The 17,828-nt window shown below is 49.3% G+C and overlaps 1 protein-coding gene and 1 long non-coding RNA gene across 2 annotated transcripts in view; one reads left to right on the top strand and one right to left on the bottom strand.

Moving 5' to 3' along the window:
- Positions 1 to 17,828, top strand: part of Plcg2 (phospholipase C, gamma 2 (phosphatidylinositol-specific)) — a gene marked incomplete in the record, with an annotated part of 127,846 nt that overhangs the window by 77,854 nt on the left and 32,164 nt on the right. Inside the window, 9 exon segments of the mRNA XM_013507097.1 lie at positions 143 to 515; positions 4,347 to 4,451; positions 5,477 to 5,566; positions 6,071 to 6,246; positions 6,351 to 6,551; positions 7,569 to 7,703; positions 10,211 to 10,391; positions 11,784 to 11,855; positions 15,409 to 15,518. Of these exon segments, the coding sequence (XP_013362551.1) occupies positions 143 to 515; positions 4,347 to 4,451; positions 5,477 to 5,566; positions 6,071 to 6,246; positions 6,351 to 6,551; positions 7,569 to 7,703; positions 10,211 to 10,391; positions 11,784 to 11,855; positions 15,409 to 15,518 (1,443 nt within the window).
- LOC102006068 lies at positions 12,652 to 15,402 on the bottom strand. Its single transcript, XR_001231902.1, has 2 exons — positions 14,398 to 15,402; positions 12,652 to 14,196 (listed from the first exon to the last, which is right to left on the bottom strand). It is a non-coding gene; the product is annotated as an uncharacterized LOC102006068 (long non-coding RNA).

The raw sequence follows: 17,828 nt of genomic DNA on the forward strand, positions 1-17,828 counted from the left end.
GGGCTGGCAAGGGGCTCTCTGTGGCCTCTGTGGAGTGACAGTGGCCTTTTAGGCACTGCTGGTAGCACCCAGCAGAATGGGTACTGGGCTCCCTCTCCCGAGTTTGAACCCGGCTCTGCTAATCACCAGTGCTGTGGTGCAGTCTAATCGAGATGACTTGGCCTGAGCGCTTAGCACTGCACCCGGTAGATGGTAAATGGGAGCTGAGCCCTGGGGTGCGTGGCCCTCCCTGGACAGGTCGACAACCCCTACCTCTGGGCTGTGCCCCAGCTCAGGCATTTCCCGGTCCTATGGGGCATGGGGCCAGCGCCTGCTGGACCCCAGCTCCCCTGCCCTTCTGCTGCAGCTTCCCTGTGATCCTGTCCATCGAGGAGCACTGCAGCGTGGAGCAGCAGCGGTACATGGCCAGGGTGTTCAAGGAGGTGCTCGGTGACCTGCTGTTGACCAAGCCCACGGAAGCCAGCGCTGACCAGCTGCCCTCGCCCAGCCAGCTGCGGGAAAAGATCATCATCAAGGTAGGACGGAGGGGGTGCTGCCGTCCCCTGGCGAGTCCAGGGCCCAGCTCTGGTCCTGCTTCTGTTGGGACACTGTGACCCTGGGCAAGGTCACTGAGCCTTTCTGTGCCTCAGTGTCCTCTCTGGTCTCAGGAGCACAATACAAGGTGTGACAGAAATATATAGTGAATATTTAAATTTTTAGATATTACACTCAGACACATTGCCATCAGTCCCCCTCAGATCACTCCCTCTTGCTTTTAACACAGCCATCCCATCATGCTTGCCACTTTCTAAGTCAGTTCTGGAAGTTCTTTTTGAGCATCTTTATGAGGTGTGATCAAAATACGGTGAATGCTGCCGCCACGTGCCATCCAAGAGAAAGACAGGCTCGTGGAAAAGTGACGATGTGTCCCCATCCTCCTCCTTCACCACAGCTGGCACTGCCTCTTCGGCAAAGTCAAAATGACCATATAAGGGGAGGGTTTTGAATCCATTCAGGACATCAAGGCAGCCCAGCAGCACAACGAAAGGCATGGAAGCGGCCTTCCACAGCTGCTGCAGGCAGCGGCAAGAACACTGGGTGAAGTGTGTACGAATAGGGGGAGGTGTTTCAGGGGGTTCATGGCAGAGTGCCTTTGACTGTGAAAATTTGCTAAATTCAAGTAGTCACCATATTTTTTGATCATACTATGTCTAGAACCCGCCTTGTCAGTTGCTGGGAGCTGACTGTGGGCATGTGCTCAGCGTGGTGCCATGCTGTCTGTGGCGGGGGCAATGGAATTACCAAATCACAACTGTTCATTTATTTCAGACGGATCTTCACCACATACCTTGGTGTTCATGTCCTCGCAGCTCCCGGGCTAGTGTGGGAGGCGGACAGTGCAGGAAAGGGCCGTGAGCAGCACTGGGTGGGAGGACAGGTGTTCCCGTGCTGTCGCAGAGATACCTCATGGTACCAGGCCTCAGGGAAGCCAAAGGAGCAATGGGGAATTTGTATTATCAGGCTGAAGAGACCAGATGTGCCGTGGTTTATAGGAGGTGTGAGTTTATGTCTTCCTCAAGAAAGGCAAATGTTCTAGGACGTGTGAGCTCTGGCCAACAGGGGATTCAGGGCTCTGGGGTCCTCACATCCTGTTGTACCATCTCCCAAGGCAGGGGTTTCAACTCTGGTCCCGCAGACCTCAAAGAACCTGTGGTTAGAATTCGGAGTGGAGGGGATGTGACGTGGAGTGGGAAAAGGCTTGCATCTTATCTTCATTGCGCTGTATGTAAAAGTGAACATTTCCTTCCATTGCAAAGGTTGGCAGCCACGAGGACCTTGTGTGCGGAAGTCGGGGTATTTTCGTATCGCATTTACACTTGTTGCAGATATCTCAAAATAACACTGTGCCCATCAGTGCTTGGGAATTTGTTATTAGATCTGCCTCTGCATCGTGTTTAAGATGTTCATGAGGAAGCAGGTCGGTTCATGAGGAAGCACATTCCAATTACTGTATTTAATCTTAATAATTGTATTTCAACATAACCGACTTCCCCCATCATCGTGCGCATTGCCGACCTCTGAGAAGGGGCTGTGGTGTTCCCCAGATTTCACAGCACAGAAATGGCGAGGACTGTGTGCTCCAGGGCATTGCCTTTGTGTGGGGTACAGCTGGGCTCGGGCACCTCCGAGAGCCAGTTTGCAAGAAGGGGTTCCTGGAGTGTCTGGGGCCAGTCATCTCGGGTAAGCAAGTGGACACCAGCTGTCCCTGTCCCTTCTGTGTCTGTCATGAGGGCTCAGCCACAGGACCTGAAATGGAGTCTGAAGTATTGAGCCACGGCCATTTGGGGAAGGCCGCATGGCTTCACTGGACAGTCGGCAGGCTCGTAGGGAAGGATGGACAGGCCCATATGGGTGTATCTTGGTCACCTTCACACCTGTTGGGGCCGATATAACGAAATACCATTAGCAGGTTGCTTGTTCACTACCAGCTGATTTCCCACCACTCTGGAGCCTGCCAAGTTCCGGGTCCAGTGCCAGTATGAAGGTCCCTTCTGCATATAGACCCGGACCTCTCACTGTGTCCTCATGTGGAAGGAGGGGTGATGGGGCTCTCTGGGGCCTCTGTGCAGAGAGCACTGACCCTACTCAGGAGGTCTGCACCCCTACCTACTGACCTCCCTGAAGGCCCCTAGCACCGTCCCCTGGGGGAGGATACTGCAACATGATTTTGAGGGGACACAAACATGTCAACTACAGCACCACGCAGAGAAGAGGGTGCCCTTCCATGTTGGAGAAATATACATGAGGATATGGTGGTGACAGCACTGGCCCATGGCCCGATGGTTACTAGGCCACCAGAATCCACTGGGAAAATCGTTGTGATCCAGGAGGTCACGGTCTCATGGGGAGACGTCACTAGAGAAACAGCAGACAGTGGGTGGGGGCTTTGGCCGAGCCCACAGAGAACGGGGTGTTGGTGCCCGGCGGCTGAAGGCAGCCTGTTGGGAGAGAGTGGGCAAGATGCCCAGCTCCTGGAGCAGGTCCCTGTGAGAAGCAGGGATATTCCCTGCAAGGCCAGGGCAGGATGGGGAAAGAGCTGGGCTGTGAGTGCCTGGATCCTTCAGGCGCTGGAACCACAAAGCTTGAGGGTGCTCCAGTGGCATCTGCTCCCATTTGCAGCTCGTCCACGGCTTCCTGTTTCAGTTAGCACCCTGTGCACATTCCTGGTGCTGCTTCTGCTCTCATTCTGGTGTATGAAGTCCCAAGGCCCTGTTGGAGCCCCTGGTGCCCCGTTCCTGGTCCCTGTGACTCTCCCTTTTCCATTCCAGCAGAGGGTGCCAGCGGCAGGTGTCAGAGTGACTGTGTGCGGCACACGCACTGGGCAAGGTACAGGCATAACATTTCCCAGTCAGTGTCACCACGACTCTGCAAGATGGATGCCCCCAGCCCACCGCCAAGCCACTTCACACATATGGACGCTGAGGGCTGGAGGTTAAGCAGCTGAACTGAGGTCACACTGTTCCCGAGGAGACCCCCCATGCATATCTGCCTCTGAGGACCGTGTCCCCTGCCTGAGCCGCCATGCCATCCCCGACGACATGTGGGGCCTGTTGCACTCTTTACACTTACTTTTCCCAGCCCAGTTTATGGGATCTTCCCAAGACAGGTCACTGAGACTCATACTGTCACTTGGCTCTGAATTCGAGCCCACATCTAACTCCCAGGCCCGAGTTATCTTGACCAGGGCTTCCTCGGCCCCAGCTCCTCAGTGCTTGCTGAGGCAGTGTCAGCTCTGAGCTGGGCGAGTGTTGGCATCATTGCCTTGGTTGTGCAGGCCAGGCAGGTGAGGCTTGGAGAGCATGGCCGCCTGCCCAGGGTCACACGGCGCACATGACAGAGCAGGGCTGCTGTGCTGAACCCCTAGTGTCTGCCGCCAACCTTCCTGGCCCGCTCCATTCTTGGGCCCACTGCGTGCCCACTGAGCACTCACTGTCTGCTGGGCGCTGCCCCGGCATAGCCAGTCAGCAGGAGAAAAGCAGTGTCCCTGCCTTCCTGGGGCTTAGAGTCCTGCAGAGAAGACAGAAGACAAACAGGTAAAGCAGAGCTAGGCTGGAGAGCCGCAAGGGCGGGAAGGTGAGCTCAGCTGCTGCACCGAGAGGCAGGGAGAGCTCCTCTGAGGAGGGGGCCCAGGTGCAGGGTCCAGTATGCTGAGAGGGGAGCCAGGCAGAGGGAGTGGCGGTGGAGCAAAGTTGCCAAGGTATGAAATACAGATGATGTTGTGGGCTAGCAGATGATTGTGCATTTTTGCTGGCTTGAAGACCCTGAAACTTGGGTTTCAAGAGAGGCCATATGCATTTTTTTCTTAGCATAAGAAGCTGGGCCCCCGAGGTGATGTGGATGTGAACGTGGAGGACAAGAAAGATGAGCAGAAGCAACAGGGTGAACTGTACATGTGGGACTCCATCGACCAGGTGGGCCTGGGTCCCTTCCCACACCTGCTATGGATGCTGGCCTCCCAGCCCCTTTAGACTCCACTGCAGAGCCCTGTGAACGTCCTGGAGCATGCCCACTGAGCCAAGTGAATGCGTCCTCATCATTAACCTTTCTCTTCTGCATAATTTATGTTTCACTTTGAAATAATTCTATGTGCACCATAATAGGCACTTACACCCACACAATAGTACAGAAAATTCCCATGTACCCTCCACCTCGCTTCCCCAAATAAGAACATCCTATGGAACCACGGTGGAATTACCGTCATCAGAAAGGTGTCAGTGGTATAATCTCATAAGCCCATTTACAGACCTTGTTTTACCACTTTCTTTGCTAATGCCGTTCTTTCAGTCCAAAATGCCACATGCATTTAGTTGTCCCACCTCACTAGTGACTCCCAAGGTGGTACAGCGCCACCAAAAATCTTAGTTTTTGAGGAGAGAAAGGTATTTCAAACTCTACTGCCTTCTCCTATCCCTTAGCCTAGCATGTTAATACATTTGAGTGTATTTTTGCATATCTGTTTATATGTCCTGGGTAAAAATATAAAAATAAAATATATGCAAAAATGGTTAACATTTAAGTAATTAATTAGGTCACAATTAAATGTTTCAGAAAGTCTTTGAGAACAACTGGCTGAAAAATCCAGAAAGTCTTAAAAAAACAGATGAAATTGGATAAGATAGTTAGGAGAGTGCCCCAAATAATCCCATTCTTCATAAATGGCTGCAGATTAAATACGCAGTGGAAATTCAGAATTAAGTTGAGTCTGTTCTTAGACATACTGATTGTAACAGTCCTGAAATGACAAAAGAAGCCAGCAATTAAATGTTTTCAAAAGGAAATGTCTCAAAGGGGAACAAATTCCATGAAATCACTATAAGCATATGAAGCTGGGAGAGGGGAGTCCCCAGTGCAAGTTGAGGTGATGCCCTGCAGGGTCCCAGGCACTGAGTTGATGTGGCTGACTTTGGGGGAGGCTAATGCCAGCTTTGCATTCTAGAAGTGGACTCGGCACTACTGCGCCATTGCCGATGCCAAGCTGTCCTTCAGTGATGACATTGAGCAGGCTGTGGAGGAGGAACTGTCCCAGGTAAGAGGAGACCAGCTGCTCTTGCCTCATTGACCTGGGCCCGTCCTTGGCTGAGACTCCTGTGTCACTTCTCCTGTCCTGAGGCTGGCTGGTGTGGGGATCTTCAGCCCTAATAGCTACCTCTTTGGGTACCAGGGCCTGGCTGGCTCTTCTCTGATTGGCTGGCTGCCTCTGGTGCCTATCCAATAAGATTCAAGGCCCTTTCCTGCAAGGCCTTAGCCTATGCACCCTGGGTTATGTGGATGCGCTGTCTAGCCCCATCGCCTGCCCTAGGCTCTGGCTTTCCTGCCCTGTCCCCTCCAGCCACTGGCCATTTTCAGAAGCCATGGCACGGCTGAGTTCCTATACGCTAGAATTGAGGTCTCTGTTGGGGATCCATGGCCCCATGGAGGTTGGGGAGTCTCAGAACTCCAGGAGGCCTTGACAACAGTCATTGTCTGGAGAAAATGGTGGGCAGGGGAGGCAGCGGAGCTCTCAGAAGCCCCATTTGTCACCGTGGCCTAGGACGTCCCAGCCATAGAGCTGCATTTGGGGGAGAAATGGTTCCACAAGAAGATGGAGAAGAGGACGAGTGCGGAGAGGCTGCTGCAGGAGTACTGTGCTGAGGCGGGGGCCAAGGATGGCACCTTTCTGGTGCGGGAGAGCGAGAGCCACCCAAATGCCTACACCTTGTCCTTCTGGTAACACCTCCCACCCTGAAGCTGGCGGGGGGAGCAGGTGGCTGGCAGGGCGGTGTGCAGCTGGCCACACCTCGCTCAGCCCCAGTGACACCCCTGTTGTGCAGGCGGTTGGGCCGCGTGCAGCACTGCCTGATCCGCTCCACCGTGGAGAACGGGACCATGAAGTACTACCTGACTGACAACCTCAAGTTCAGCAGCATCTACGACCTCGTCCAGCACTACCGCGAGTCGTACCTGCGCTGTGCCGAGTTCGAGCTGCGGCTCACAGACCCGGTGCCCAACCCGAACCCACATGAGTCCAAGCCGTAGGTCCTGGGCTAAGTGGGAGGCAGACACCCACGTGGTCACATGCCTGGCCCCTTGTCCCTGACACTGGCCCATTAGAGACTTAGAGCTCCCGGGAGGCCTGTGGTCAGATTCCTGCCAGCCATCAGCTTTGCCTGCCTTTGTCTCCTTCTCTCCTCTCCTCCCGCCTTCCCTTCTGGCTTTGCCTTCACAGTCCTGAGGTCTCAGGCTTTGATTTTCAGAGTTTAGTATTGGCCCTGTGCTCTTTCTGCTTGTCCAAGCTGCTTCCTATTTGACAGAGATTAGGAAAAGAAAAGGGTAACAAGAGTGCCCCCTTCGTTTCTTTGTGCTATGAAGCGAGTTTCAAGTTATGTTTTGCAGATGATGAAAACATTGTGGAAATGAAGAAATAATTCTTAACCAGATCACTAAAATTTGTATTTTTTTTAAATACATAGTCTTGCTATGTAGCTCAGGTTGGCCTTGGGCTCATTGTGTAGCGCAGACTGGCCTCAAACCCACAGCAATCCTCCTGCCTCACCCTCTAAAGTGCAGGGATTACAGGCATGCACCACAAGGCCTGGGCTAAAATTTGTATTTTGAAGGAAGCCAAATGACTCAGGGCAAGTTCCAGTTTTTATATTTTCTCTATTTTCATATGGATTGCTAAAAATGTACTATATTACATCTTAAGAAATAACTAAAAATAGTAACAAAAAAATGCCTTCTAAACTTGCATGTATTCACCTTGATTTTCCCAGAGATGGGAATAGGCCCCCTCGGAGGTGGCCTGTGAGGTGGGTGAGGATAAGTGGATTTATTCTCTGTCCTCTGCCCAGATCCACTCGGTCTCCAGGCTTCTTTTCAGAAACCAGTGTCTGTGGGGGTGAACGCAGCATGACAGGTCCCTAGTGTGACTCCTGTGGCTGTTTCCAGGGCCATATCCTGGTTCTCCCTGGAGCCCACAGTTCTGTCTCCTGCAGTGGCTCCTGGCAGTCTTGAAGACTCTTACCTGGCTCTTTTCCTGCCCGGGGCAGGTGGTACTATGATGGGCTGAGCCGTGGGGAGGCGGAGGACATGCTGATGAGGATTCCTCGAGATGGAGCATTCCTCATCCGGAAGCGGGAAAGGAAACAGGAAGGGATGGAGGACTCCTACGCCATCACCTTCAGGTAGGCACCCGGCGGAATGCACACTTGCCAGGGCAGTGTGGGAAGGACAAGTGTGAGCGTGAGGGTGGAGCTTTGGGTGTCAGCAGTGTGACAACAGCAGTGAAGGCCAAAGCAGCCCACACCGGTATGTTCCAGACACACACAGTGGTGTTCTGTGTCAGCTCCTACCACCTTTGTCAGCTCTGTGGCATTCGTATTCTCTGTGCTTTTCCAAGGTGGAAACTGAGGCACAGTGGGAAGAAGTCATTTACAGAAGCACACAGCAGAGGCTGGGTTTGAACCCATTTGATTTTCAGTCTGTGAACTTCTTTTTGGATTAGATGAGTTTCTTCAGTGCAGCAGACTGTTGGATTCCTTCTTTAATGGCAGTCTGCCAATGTCTTTTAATTAGGGAATTGAGGCCATGGAGAGTTGTTATTGAGAAGCATTAATTTATTCCTGTCATTGTATTGATGGCCCATATAGTTTTTTGTTTAATTATTTGTGTTGCTTTGACACATTTATTCTGATTTTTTTGCTTTGTTGGCTTCATTGTGTCTAGGATGTTCTTGAAAATATATATCTTTTGACTCCTAGTTGGTGTTCATGTATCTCCTTAGTTCTTGTAATGAAATATCCTTATTTCTGCATCAATTTTGAAAGATAATTTTGCAGGATATTAATCAGGGTTGGAAATGGTTTGATTTTAGAGCTGGTAACACTTCACTCTAAGCTCTCCTAGCCTTTTTAATTTGTGTTGAGAACTCTACTGTATTCTTGATCAGTTTACTTTATACATAATGTTCTACTTTTCTTTGATAGTTTTAATATTGTTTTGCTGGGCATGTGGTACATGCCTGTAATCCTAGATCTTGGGAGGATGAGACAGGAGGACTGCCAAGAGTTCTAGGCCAGCCTGCAATACATGACAAGACCCTGTCTCAAAAAACAGACAAGAAAGATTCTGGGTTTTTTATTGGACATCATGGATTTTTAGTATGATGCATTGTGTGTAGCTTTTTTTTTTCATCATAGTTAATTGGTGTTCTGTAAGCCTCACTTACCTGTATGTTGAGGTGTTTCCTTATACTTGGAACATTTTGTTATAATTTCTACAGGCAGATGTTTTATTGTGTGTGTGGAATTTTCTAATTTCTCATTATCCTTAAATTTGTCTTTTTAGTGTCATCTAGTAGCTGCTGGATAAATTTATGTGTTCTTATCCTTTTAAGATTTATCTGAGTAATTTGTCATGATTTTCCATTTCACCCTAGACTTCAGAAACCCTATCTTCACATTTTATAGTTCATAAATTCTCTACTTTTTATGTTTGGTATTTCTGCCTGGTACATATTCATGGAGTCTGTGTCGTTGGTAAATTTGTCATAGATGTTTTTAACCATTTTGGTAAGCTCTTCCGATTTTTTATTTGTTTCTCCCATATCCAAGTTAGTCAGGTTGTATGTTAGTTCCATCATCTTTTGGGTCACATCCTCTTTGAACTTGCCAAGTTTCTTTAGTTCTTCTTAAGAAATGTTTAAATTGATACATATTTATGAAGTACAGTGTGATGTTTTGATTCATTTATACATTAGGTTGTGATTAACTCAGGATAATTAGCGTATCCATCACCTTAAACTTTTAACAGAGCTTTATGTGAGTGGTACATGGGGCTATGCTGTTGTTTTTCTGTCCTACCTCTTCTTTCAAAATCATTCCTTTCCTTTTCTTCTTCCCTCCATTTCTTTCTTTCTTTTTTTGTATTGATTGAACTGAGAGTCCTGCACATGCTAAGCCAGTGCTATACCACTGAGTTATATCCTCAGCCCTTTTTTATTTCCTAAAATTTGAGACAGGGTATAATTAAACTGCCCATTGACCTGGAACTTTAAATCCTCCTATGTCAGCTAAGGTTATAGGTAGTCACCACCTTGCTTGGCCTTGTTACCTTTTTGAAAAGAAATTTCATTATTACCAGTTCTGGCTATGGAAGACAAAATTTATGGATTTTGGAATCTTTAAAGAGAGTTCTAGAGTACTGATCAGTAAATCTTTTCTGTAAAAGCTTATAGGTAAATAGGTTAAGCTTTGCAGGTCACATGGTCTCAGTTGCAACTATCCACATCTATTGTCTTAGGGAGAAAGTGGCTATTCTGTAAAACAAATGAATGGTGGCTGTTTCAACACAACTTTATTTACAGAAATACACAGTGAGCCAGATATGTCTCAGAGCCATAATTTGCCAGCCCTGTTCTAGATGCCCAGGATGTTCCCAGGGTCAAGCCCTGTCCTTACAGAGAAACTGGCCTTGAGTCTCATCTGACTCATCTAGATTTCCTTTAGAAAGACCAGATTTTTAGAAATGCTGTTTTGTGTTCCAGAGGACGGCTGCACTCTGTTTATTCCCCTACTCCTGGAGGAGGGGTAATTAGCTTGTGTCTGGTGTATAGCAATACACTTGGAGGTGTACAGCAATTCCATGGCCACTAGAATTTCAGCATGTCACCTGATGTGGTCTCCCCCTCCAGGGCCAGGGGCAAGGTGAAACACTGTCGCATCAACCGAGATGGCCGCCACTTTGTGCTAGGGACGTCTGCTTACTTTGAGAGCCTGGTAGAGCTCGTCAGTTACTACGAGAAACACACTCTCTATCGAAAGATGCGGCTCCGCTACCCTGTGACTCCCGAGCTCCTTGAGCGCTACAATATGGTAGGTAGTTCTGAGCCTGTGGTTTGGCTCCTTCACTGGGCAAACCTTTCATGAGTACTTGATGTGTATATGGTTCCCCTCCAGGTCCTGGGGACACAAAAATTAGAGGCATTAGACACATACCCTGCTTGCATACTGTTTACAGTCTAGCTTGGGGAAAACAGACAGTAAAAAAGAAAATACTGCATAGTAAGTGGCAGATGGTGATAAATGCTAAGGAGAAAAAACTGGGAAGGAGGATAAGTGGATTCAGAATGATGGGGAAAGTGTTACAGTTTTCAAGAGGCTTGGGAAGATCTCACTGAGGACTGAGGCCTGTAGCCATCTAGAGGAAGACAGGACAGCAGATGAAAAGGTCCTGAGGTGAGATGAAGTCTGCCTGAGGCCCTAACATGAAGCTGGAACAGCTGGAATAAAGTGAGCCTGGGTGAGGATAGACCTAAGGAAGACTGTAGGTCCAAAGGGGGCTGGATCATGTAGAGTCTTCTAGGCCACTTGAAGGCATTAGCTTTTATTCTATTAGAGGAGGAGACCTGATATAGTTATTGTATCTCACTTCCTACCAGATGGATTCATTCATTTATGAAAAAGAGATTTGTTGGGCCTCAACCATATGCCAGAACATATGTTCTCGTGTGCCTTGGGAACTTCAGGTCCCAGAGAGGAGAGAAAATGCACAGTGACAGAAGTGGGGTGTTTTCAGCCAGTGGGGATTCTAGTGAAGCAAACAAGACTGGGTGGTATGAGATAAAGGGGCACCAAGTACATTCGGGGTGGTCAGCATAGACCACCTTTGAGGACAGAAATGTCAGTGGCCTTGGGGAAGTGAGGAAGGAGATGCGGCTGGTTGTTGAGGGAGTGCACTGGCATGGCCCTGAAGGGGAATAGGAAGGCAGGGGAGGGACGATGTGGGGCTCAAAGGCAGAAGCCGGAGAAGGGGCTGAGCAGCAGGATGCTGGTGACTGTGTGAACAGCTCTCTGGGGAAAGGCCCTGATGGGTGGCACTTACCAGTTTGTGTTCCACTACTGCCATAGTGGCTCGGTGGCCCATCACAAGCTCCTGTGTCCTGTCCATGAATGTGGAATCAGCAGGAGAGGCACACAGTTGGGCTCTTGCAAGCTGTGAGCTCACTCTACGATGTAGCAGGAGCTTTGGATTTATATTTTCCCAGAGGAACAGACAGTGCCAGCATAGACGCCTTTTTGATTTGGGGGAGTTTCCAAATTTGGAGAAAGTTCTTTATTGCTTCTTGCTGTCTATCCATGGGGCACAGACAACTCATGAGGTTTCAGGCTATCAAAGGACAGGGAACCGGAAGTAGCCATGCTGGTGCACAGGTAGTTTTGGGTGAGGTGGGCTTTTCCATTGACCTCTCTCTGTTCTTTTTTCAGGAAAGAGACATAAACTCCCTGTATGACGTCAGTAGGATGTATGTGGATCCAAGTGAGATCAACCCTTCCATGGTATGGTGCTGATCCTTATTATCACTAGATTAATGTGGATTCCAGGCCCCTTTGCTCCATAGCAATTACAACACAGCAAGAGAACGTTCTGGAAAACTTGGTCACAAAAAGTTGTTTTGTTTTGTTTTGTTTTGTTTTAAGACAAGGTCTTGCCATGTAGTCCAGGCTATCCTCAAACTCACTATGTAGCCTAGGTTGGCCTTGAACTCATGGCAATCCTCCTGCCTCACCCTCCCAGTGCTGGCATACAGGCATGTGCCACCACACCCAGCCTTCAAAAGAAATTTTTTAAAAGAAGAAATAATTGGCAACTGTAGTAAATACAGTTTCAGGGAAAATCTTAATAGAATTCCATCCAAATGCAGCTGTGTTTTGCTAAAATTCTCAGGTTTGATGAGCCAGTATTGGGCCAAATGGCTTCCAATTAAGTCTTACAAAGGTTTTTCACTTGCTGACTGAACCCGTGGTATTGAAAAATTCTGTCTGGTTCATGGGCCTCCTTACAATGCAAATGCTATCTCAGATTCTCACCCTGTCTCTGTTGTGGAGTTTCATGCAGGTAAGGATGGATTTTGGTTTTAGCTCCCACCTCCTCCTCACCATGGTTTTGTTTCAAATTTACTCTGAGCCAGTGGAGGAAAAACTATAGCACATTTTCTATCTGGCCCACAATAATTATACAACACTCGTTTAGCAATGGGCTTTGCTGATGGGTTCTGTTGAAATACAGACATTTTTAAAAATTTATAGTCCTTGGCCAATGCAAATCTTCAGCAAGAAATGAATCCTTCACAAGTTGTGTACAAAGAGCTTTTGCTAGTAGCAAATTCTTTTATTGGAAGTGAGGAATGTTTGGGTAATGAGGAAGTTCGCCTCTTCCCCAGGTAGAGGTTTTGCAGATTTAAGTGGGGCCCTGAGGAGGAACTTCAAGCAGATTCTGTATCTTTGTCTTCAGTAAGGGTGGGGTAGCTGGAGCTTATTTTGAAGGGCTTTGGTTTCTCTCCTTTCCTTTTAACATAATTGCATAAAACAGGGCTGCCAACTCAGATGTCCCAAGGTCAGGCACATAACACAGGTGAGTGGAGCTCTTCAGGCAGGAGCAATACCTCTCACTCTCAATTTGGCTATGGCAATGACAAAGAGTGAAAGTTTGCTGACAAGTGGCAGCTGGCGTTTGGCCTTATGTCAGCTGATGGCAGGAGTGCGGATCACCATGATTATCTGAGGAACACCCCTCCGCCTCAGGGTAGATATCCTCAGCGCGTGTTAGGCCAGGTCTTGTGACTTCTCAGACCAAGCTAGAAGTCTAAATGTTTTATACGAAATCTTCCGCTGTGAAAACTATGGTGCGTAAACCAGGCTGTAGAAAAAAACCTAGTGGGCCCCTCAGAACATGAGTGTATGCTGTGTTTTCTGTCTACCTGCCAGGCTAGAATGAGGACCTCAAAGTAACATTATTACTGTCATTTAGAAAAGTGCAGTCACAATTTTAAAAAGCACACTGGAAAAAGGAAAAAAGAACTGGCCACGGCCTTGCCATCCTAAGAAGTAGTTGGTACATTTTGGAGTCTTTGTTCTCTGCTCTTCCTCCCTCCCCCATACCTGCCAGTTTTATTCTCCTCTGTTGCTTGCTACTTTGTCCCCGTAGTCTTCCCCTTGGGAATCGTGATGGCTGTTTTGTCAAACCTGGGAGGTTGGGTAATTCAGATGAGATGTGTAGATTGGGATTTTGACATGGTTTTCATGCTGAAGAATACTTTGGTTATTCTGCTAGCTTAGCTGTTTCCCTGTCAATGGTCATTGACAATTAAAAGGAACTTCTCACGCACATAGGAATTTTGCCTTTCTCGCTGCAGTTGGTTTTTAGCACTGGAAGGAGCAGACCAGTGATAATAGGTGCCATGTGCTAATGGTCACACAACTGGCATTGTTCTAAGCACTTGGCCATGGGTAGCCAATTAATCCTCCTATAACTTCACAAAGCAGGTCCTGTTTTGGTATCCACTGTACAGAGGAGGAGATTTAGGTATATGGAGGTCAAATAACTGCTGAGGACAGCTGTGATATGGAGCTGGAATCTGGGCAGAGGCAGGCTGGCTCTAACATGTGTCCTCTTTGTCACCTCACTAAGCCCCACGGACATTTGGTGATATGGTGGGAGGCCTATTACTGCTGCGTATGAGGACGTCTCTTGCCATATGACAGGCTGGAGATCTTGTCCTTACTGAAGTCACTATGTTTGGCATCCTCTCTGCCACAGCTGTCTCTGCCTGTGGCCTAGAGCCAGGCTCTGGTCTTTGTATCCATTCTGGGTGCAAAGCGATGGTAGAATCCATCCCTTCTGCAGGCGGAGGAGAGAAGGGAAGGCAGAGGTGAGGGGATTCAAGTTGGAAGTCCCCACAGCAGAGAACCCGCAGTGCTTTCTGTGGAACACTGTGAACTATGGTGACAACTCATGTAACTAGTTCAGTTCCTGGCCTGGCTACTTACCTCCTGTGTCACCCTAGGAAAGCTGTGTTGCTTCCCTATACCATTTCCTTACCTGTGAAATGGGGGCAGTAAGGCTGGTCCCTCCATGTCCAGTTGCGAGGATTACAGGAGATGCTGTAGGTAAAAAAGGTCACAGAAGGGCTTTGACCTTGGTGAGAACATAAGGAACTCAAGTCCTTGTCACTTTGGTCATTGCATGAATTACCTCATTGAATAGTCTCAGCGGTCCTGGCAATAAATAAAGCCTTAATTCCTGTTTCACAAATGGGGAAGATGAGACTCAGAGAGCCTCCAGCTTACACAGGTAGGAAGGAGCAGTGCTGTGATTTGAGCCTGTGACTGACTCTGTTGCCCATCTCTGGGGAGTGGTTTTCTTGACTCCTTGTGAATTCCTGTTCCCATTTCCTTTGGGTAGAAGGAGAGAGAAACCGCTGATTCAGGTAATTTGATGATTTGTGATGCCCCCCTCAATATTTTCTTGCCATGTGGGTGTGCATTCAGGCATGGTTTATGCTTGCCCGGCAGCAGGAAGATGCGTTGAAGTTGTATCTTGAGAATTATCTGTCTTGTCCTGCCCACCCCGAGCCCACCTGTAATGAATTACATGGAGGAGCACTTCAGCAGCTCTCGCAGAATGCAGGGTCTGGCAGAGCAGAAAATTGGCCCAGGTCAGAATAGTGGCGAGGTTCCAGCACAAGTCAAGGGCAGACTTGGAGCTGTCCTTGAACCTCTGGGGAGCTGAGGATGGCAGCCCCTCAGGACTTCAGAGTTCGTGTTTGTGGCTTCATCTGAAGGACAAATCTCTTGTTTATTGAGAGACTCAAGCAGCTCTCTCATGCTCAGGTGCCTTTGGCTGACCAGGCCAGTCAACTCACCGCCTATTCCCCCTGGGGACTTTGTGGGGGGGCGGGGCTCTGCAGTCCCCGGTCCTCGCCAGCAGAAGGCACGAGAAGCCCAACCTCTGCTGTCTTCTGCCGCTAAATGACAAGAAAATGGCACCAGCAATGTAGTCTCCAGGGCCCTGTCATCTGCCTGACCTTCTCCTTTCTGTTTTCCCCAAAAGCCTCAGAGAACTGTGAAAGCTCTGTACGATTACAAAGCCAAGCGCAGCGATGAGCTAAGCTTCTGCCGCGGTGCCCTCATCCACAACGTCTCCAAGGAACCCGGGGGCTGGTAAGGAGCCCAGGGGACTGGTGGCCTTGATTTCTCTCTTCTGGGGGTGACATGTGCTGACTCAGCTCTGACCCCCTCTCTCTGACATTCTGGGTTGGTGCTGACCTTTCATGCTGAGTCCCTGGGAATGTGGCCGGGTCCATCCTCCATGAGGAAAAGTGGCTCAAGCATTGACAGTGATCATACATGTTCCATGTCACTGTGTGCTGTATATTACTGCAACTGCAGCAGCAGCTACTGGTCATGGAGAGCTACTGTGTCCCAAGCACTCTAACTGCTGTCATACCTCATCTAACCAAACTGTGGCGCTGAGTCTGTGACTGTCCCCTTGTCACAGATGTGGCCACTGGGGCTCTCCAGGGTCACACAGGCAGAGGTTCCCCTGTGGCACAAGCCTGCATGTTACCTTAAATTCAAATTCTTATGCTACTGGTTCATCCTGTGCTCTGGTCCACAGCTCCATCCTACTCAGAAGCAAGTACATTTTTAGGGCACAGGTGCTGGGATTTGCTAGCATTTGCTGGTAATCTCCTCTTCTCTTTCTTCACCTTGGAAGAAAAATTCAGTGCTCATCAATAGGTCCCTGGGCAAGTGGCTGTGTGTCTGAGAGTGGTGAGAACTTGGCCTTAACCATGACCATGGGCACAGGTTCAGGCACCCACAAGACCAACATGTCTTCCTCCCACGAGATTGCTGGACCTGACTTAGAAATTTCAATAGCAGCTCGTATGGAGCTTCAATGTATTGAGCACTGTTGTGAGCATCTCCTCTAAATCCAAAGCACTTCATTTAATCCCCCGATGACCTCATGAGGTCAGGGTGTTATCCATCACTGCGATAACATGCCTGATACAGGTCACCTTAAAGGTGGAAAGACGTCTTTTGGCTCAGTCTCAGTTGGTGATCGGCAGCTCCAAGGCAGACACATCACAGCTCAAGGGCACAGGAGGAGGCTGCTCACCCAGGCAGCTGGGAAGCACAGAAAGCCAGAGAGGACAGGGTCAGGGACAAGTTGTAGTCCCTCAAGCCACACTCCCTGATCCACTCCCTTCTAAGTTTCTGTCACCTCCCAATAATGCCACCAAATCACGGCCACCGTAATGGGTGATCCAGTATTGGATGGAGTTAGAGTCCTCAGGATCCACTCACCTCCCAGAGCCCCACTCTGAACACATGAGCCCTGGGGGACACTTGAGGTCCAAACACTAACAGTTCTGCTGGGACGTGTGTTTTATGGATGAGGAATCCGAGGCACAGAGAAGTGTAGTAACTTGTCTGTGGGGGCCACACAGTGGGCTGTGATTTGAACCCAGACCTGTGACCCCAGGCCCGCAATCTGACTGCATTCACGTGTGAAGCCTTTCCCTGTGCTCCTGCAGGGAGCCCTCACAGGGGATTCTAAACTGGTTTGGAGTCCGGAGAACCTGCTCATCCCAAAGCTGTTCTTCCCTGGATCCTAGAATCCAAAGCAAGTTAGGGCATAGCTCCCTATTGCAGCTGGAGCAGGAACTTGGGGCTGCCCTGTGTGGGTTCTGTGCTGGCGTCTGTGCTCCTGCTGAGCCCCTGGCGCTCCCTGTTGGGCCCCCAGTTTGCCAGCAATGGTGTTGTCCATCCTCCTCTCCCAACTGAGAGACGTGGCTTTGGCAAAGTTGCTCCCCTCTGCTTGGCACGGCCAGAAGTGGTTCTCATGCTGCCACTGCCCCCTCATGACGCTCCTGCAACAACTCCCAGCCCCTGAGCTGTTCAGTGTGAGGGAGACAGCCACCTGCCCTCCTGTGCCTCAGATGGGCAGCTCCCAGTTCCTCAGACTTTTGTCTGGGGATGAACTAAGACACCAGGGTAAGTTCCCTTGGCAAGGGACTATGGGTAAGCAGCCCACTCCAGCATGCTCTTTCTGGTGGAGACATCGCCACCTCGTGGGCAGCCTGCATCAAACCATTGTAAACTTACACAGGTAAGGATATCAAACAATTTTTGTCCAAACCAAGACCCTTTTGAGAGGGACAGAAGTGCTGTGATTGCACATGGGCAAAGGGCCCCCCTAAACACAGCCGGCCTTTGCCTGAGGTTGGTCTGGAGAAATGAAGGTGAAAGGGGCAGCAGAGACATCACTAGGCCAGTGTTGATCATCCGTCCTTGCTCAGCTTCTTCCAGTGAACAGCTAAGGGCTCCTGCCACCACGGAGCTCAGCTGTGAGGGAGATCAGGAAGGTCTCGGGAACAGGGGAGCCAATGTACGACTCCAAGTTAGTTTAAGGCAGCTGTCCCCAACAGCAGCCTGGCATTTTTACCTTTATCTTTAAAAATGTTA

This window comes from Chinchilla lanigera, unplaced genomic scaffold, assembly GCF_000276665.1.
Source record: "Chinchilla lanigera isolate Chin_1 unplaced genomic scaffold, ChiLan1.0 scaffold00121, whole genome shotgun sequence".
Taxonomy (NCBI): Eukaryota; Metazoa; Chordata; class Mammalia; order Rodentia; family Chinchillidae; genus Chinchilla; species Chinchilla lanigera.